This window comes from Myxine glutinosa, chromosome 8 (assembly GCF_964187855.1).
Source record: "Myxine glutinosa chromosome 8, kmMyxGlut1.1, whole genome shotgun sequence".
Classification (NCBI taxonomy): domain Eukaryota; kingdom Metazoa; phylum Chordata; class Myxini; order Myxiniformes; family Myxinidae; genus Myxine; species Myxine glutinosa.
Genome location: NC_136268.1, coordinates 77,681,331 through 77,686,180, shown reverse-complemented (window position 1 = coordinate 77,686,180; position 4,850 = coordinate 77,681,331). Strand labels below are relative to the sequence as shown.

At 42.8% G+C, this 4,850-nt stretch overlaps 1 protein-coding gene across 1 annotated transcript in view; it reads right to left on the bottom strand.

Moving 5' to 3' along the window:
- Window positions 1–2,261: 2,261 nt before the first annotated feature.
- FPGT (fucose-1-phosphate guanylyltransferase) overlaps window positions 2,262–4,850 on the bottom strand; it is a gene marked incomplete in the record, with an annotated part of 27,037 nt that continues 24,448 nt past the window's right edge. Inside the window, 1 exon segment of the mRNA XM_078783405.1 lies at window positions 2,262–4,850. Within this exon segment, the coding sequence (XP_078639531.1) occupies window positions 3,569–4,850 (1,282 nt within the window).

Below are 4,850 nucleotides of genomic sequence, written 5' to 3'. Positions count from 1 at the left end.
CACCCTAGCCGCTAAGCCAACACCAGGGATATATATATATATATATATATATATATATATATATATATATATATATATACATAATTATATACACATATATATACACAGCTGCAATTCAGACCACTTTTTCACACTCTTTTTCATTTTGTTGTTGCAGCCCTTAGGCTGAAATCGTTTAAATTCATTTTTTCTCCCTCGTCAATCTACACTCAATACCCCATAATGACAAAGAGAAAACAGGATTTTAGAAAGTTTTGCAAATTTATTAAAAAGAAAAAACTGAAATATCACATTGACATAAGTATTCATACCCTTTGCTATGACACTTGAAATTTAGCTCAGGTGGTCCCATTTATCTTGATCATCTTTGAGATGTTTCTACACCTTGATTGGAGTCCACGTGTGGTAAATTCAATTGATTGGACATGATTTGGAAAGGCCATGATTTGGAAAGGCACACACCTGTCTATATAAGGTCTCACAGCTGGCAATGCATATCAGAGCAAAAACCAAGCCATGAGGTCGAAGGAACTGCCTGCAGAGCTCAGAGACAGGATTGTGTCGAGGCACAGATCTGGGGAAGCCTACAAATAAATTTCTGCTGCATTGAAGGTTCCCAAGAGCGCAGTGGCCTCCATAATTCTTAAATGGAAGAAGTTTGGAACAACCAGGACTCTTCCTAGAGCTGGCCGCCCGGCCAAACTGAGCAATCGGGGGAGAAGGGCCTTGGTAAGAGAGGTGACCAAGAACCCGATGGTCACTCTGGCTGAGCTCCAGAGATCCTGTGTGGAGATGGGAGAAACTTCCAGAAGGACAACAATCACTGCAACACTCCACCGATCTGGGATTTATGGCAGAGTGGCCAGACGGCATAAATTATGGCATAATTTATGTACATGATGTCAGCATCATGGCATAGAGTCAGTGTGCTTCTTTGGTTTAAATATATGTATATATACAGCTTTACACCTACCTAAGCCTTTCACTGATTTCTACACATTTGATGTGTTACCTGCAAGATGGAAGAGCTTGCTTACGTCTTGGAAGCCTTACATCACAAAGCCCAGCAAACATTAGAAAGTGCAATTTTCAGGATGTCATGGAGATGCTTTGTGTGCAGCTAAACTGTGACAGCTAAACTTGTTGAGGTTGACTTGTCATGTGCAATAATGAGTGAAGAAGACGTTTATCATCCTGTTATTATTGTTTATGGAACTGTGAAATTGAAACATTTAACTGCCGTGTGCATTTGTGGTGTGCAATTTTAAAATAAAACAAAAAAGAGCTTCATCTTGTCTTTGTGCATTTTCCTTTTCATGACAACAACTTTTTGTCATTCATTATAATACAAGCAATATAAGCATCTATTACTAAATGGAGCAGTGTGTGTGTGTGCGTGTGTGCGTGTGTATGTGTTGGTTGTTATCTCCAAATGCGGGTTTCAGAAGGTGGAACGGAGCGCTCCCGCAGGTCTCGATGTATACACCTACCTTCGTGTGTGTGTGTGTGTGTGTGGGTGTGTGCGCAAGTTGTTTTTGCCTGCTATTCCCACACGTGGGTGGTCCCGGCAGATTAAAAGGAGATCGACTGGTCTCAAAGTATCCACTCCAATTAGTGTGTGTGTGTGTGTGTGTGTGTGTGTGCGTAAATGTGTGTGCTTGTGTCTGCGCACAATTTTGTGCAATATGTCACACACAAGACGCGTGTACACAACATATCACCGTACAACATGTCACATAAAATGTGTGTATACAATATTGTCTGTTTGAATAAACCATGGAAATCACAACCCATGTGTGTGTGTATGTGTGTGTGCATGCATGTGTCACCGCCACCGCTACCTGTACTCTTCTTTCTCAGGCCTACCTTCCACTCAGATCCACCAAATCTCAGGCCTGCCCTCCCACTCGGGTCCACCAAATCCCAGGCCCTCCTTCCACTCTGGTCTGCCAAATCTCAGGCCCCCCCCCCTTCCACTCGGGTCCCCCAAATCTGAGGCTCCTCTTCCATCCAGGTCCTCTGGCCATCTTGTCTACTCCTTGCGTTCTCCCCTACACCTCATCCCTATCTTGTCTGTCTCCATCTATTTTCCCTTGTTTGTCTGTCTCCATCTATTCCCCCCCCCCCCCCTTATCCTCCTGCTGTTCCTTTTGCCATGTTGCATCGTCATCCATTCTAGAACAACATTTCTATGTTTTAGCTCTTCCAAAAGCCTTGAATCTGTCTATTTTAAAAACAAGACCAAAAGTCTAACAGCAGCGTAGCCGGGCTTGTTTGATACTTTATTGAAAAGGACAGTATGACCTGGGTGGGGATACCAGTTAACAAATAATGTAGGTATTAAATTGTTTTGAAGTATTCGAAGTCTCTAAGCTGTCTGTCACCATGGAAGTGAAGAGATTGCATTGAGACACTGGTTTTTATTCCATATGTTGGTCAGTTTGTTTTTATTCAGTTAGTCAACACTATCAAAGTGACCTCAGCACCATCCCGACACACACCACTGTGTGTGTTACGGAATGAGGTGTTTTACAGCGGTCGGAGTGCAAATCCTGCCAACAACCTCCTTGAGAGAAGACCCAGTGAGTAGGTACTCACTTTGCCGACCTCGGAAGGATGACAGGCTGAGTCAACCCCACCTGGTGTTAATTCAATAACTGAACGGGATTCAAACTCAGGACTTTAGGATCCCAAGCCCGCCGCCCTAACCATTAGGCCAACACCAGGCTTAGGGTGGTTGGAGGCAGTCATAAGAAATGCTTCAATGTTTGAAGAGCCCTTAATCAAAGTTATAATTATATATGATCTGGGGGGCAGGTGTACCCCCCACCCCTCACCATCATATATCATCACCCTGTTGTCATAATTTCAGTTTCCCTCAATCATCAAGTGTGATAATTTGCCCCAACCAGGTATATGATGTCATATATGAACGTTCCCTAAAGGTTGTTGAAATAAACATAAGTGGCAAAGCCAAATGATTGAATTTACTCCACAGCATAAATGCATGTCCTCTCCCATTCTTTCTGAGGTCCATTCAATAATCACCAAAGGAAATAATTCATGAAAACTAAGTTATTTATTGCAACATGACCCCTCCTTATAATTATGTCTGAAAATGTAACTTTTTTATTTGACAATATTTTTTCAATGAAATTGAGGTTCATGGAAGAGAAAAACGCAGACGGGAAAAAGGGGAATGGACGAACAGAGAAAGAGGAAGAGTAATAAACAGCAATAGATCCAAAGAAGAGCACACGGCACGCATGGACAAGCACACATGGACCCAGCACAAAAACATGTAAAAATATTTAACAAAACGTGCAAATACATGACATCAACAAAATAACAAAACGTGTCAAGACAAATCTGGAAAAGGTATCCTCAGCATCCAAAAAGAGCCTCTGAAGTCAATAACAAATTCAGTAATGTTTGCCCAAAATATATATTCATTCCTGCAGTTCATTTTCATGAATGTACATTTCCACTATAATTGGACATTTTCTTAAATACTGCAATAACAAGTACCGAGCAAACATAGCTCCTCAATCTGTAGTCAACATTGTATTCATGCAACCTTTGGGCCAACAGCTTCCACAAGTTGTTTCCTATGTGCCAACATCATTTTGTCATCTTTCCTCTGCAGCACATCAGCCAAGGACAAGTGCTCACAGTCTATGCAAATATCAAACTTCTTTCCTTCACACACTGCTGCAACCATCTTCAGAGATGTAGCAGCCGAGAGCTCCATCGTCTCACACATGGGAAAGAGACGTGCATTCCACAAACTTCGACCGCACTCTGGGTTATTGAATAGATCATCTGTAAGATCCAAATTCCAGATCTGCAGGTTAAAGCTCATTGCTCGTCCAAGCATCATGAGTGAACTAAACTCCTGCAGGGAACTTGCACTCTTCTTGACGTCGTCTGATATCCCAAGGAAAACGGTTACAAATGCAGACCTTTCATTTTTGGAGACTGAAACTGTGTGCAAGAAAGTATTGTTCGGAATAATTGCCCTCCCATTAAGGGAGATGCCACTAATCACACAGTTCTCCCCAACCACAACTTCAGGTCCAAGGATGGAGTATTCCACCACACTTCCAGTTTTGACAGAACCGTCAACCAGTGAGTGAATGACGCATGAGGATTGTGAAACTCTGTCCGGCTTGGAGGAAGAGAAGGAGTTAGAGACGATATCCAACTCTTTTCTGAAGTTGTCATCCCTAGTGAAGTGGTGCAGGTATTCTTGTAATGTTCCCAGGTGATAAAATTTGGATCGATCCAGTGGCAGGACATGTAGAGGTGTACCCTTAAGACAACATAATATGTGCTTCTTGACTTGGATAACCCTGTCACTCAGCTTTGAAGTGTTTTTAGTGAATTTCGTATCCACCAAATCAAATTCAGTCCCCAGACCCTGCAGGAAGTCTCCATATGCATCCACCTCGCAGTCAAGAGGCTTGAGCTGTTCGTAAAGCGTTTTCAGGCTCTTGGAGGTGGTAGGACTTATGTGGTAGACACTGTCTGTATAGACAAACTCGTCAGGATTTGAAGTCAAATCTTGAAGCACAGCACCAGCCAAATGCATTTCCTCAATGGTGGGTTTATGCAGGAAACGCCTGCACATTTGTATCCCTGTATCTCCATTCAGCACATAGACCCCATGCATGGTTCCGACATGCAGTGGAGATGGGTGAGCAAGCGCAACAATTCCATTGGCACCGGGCATGGTCATTTGGGAAGCATCATAAACTTCTATATCATCTGAACACGAGACAAACACACCCGGCCCAAACCACAACGGGAATTCCATATACATGGCCAGTTTCAGGTCGAGCATCTCGTAT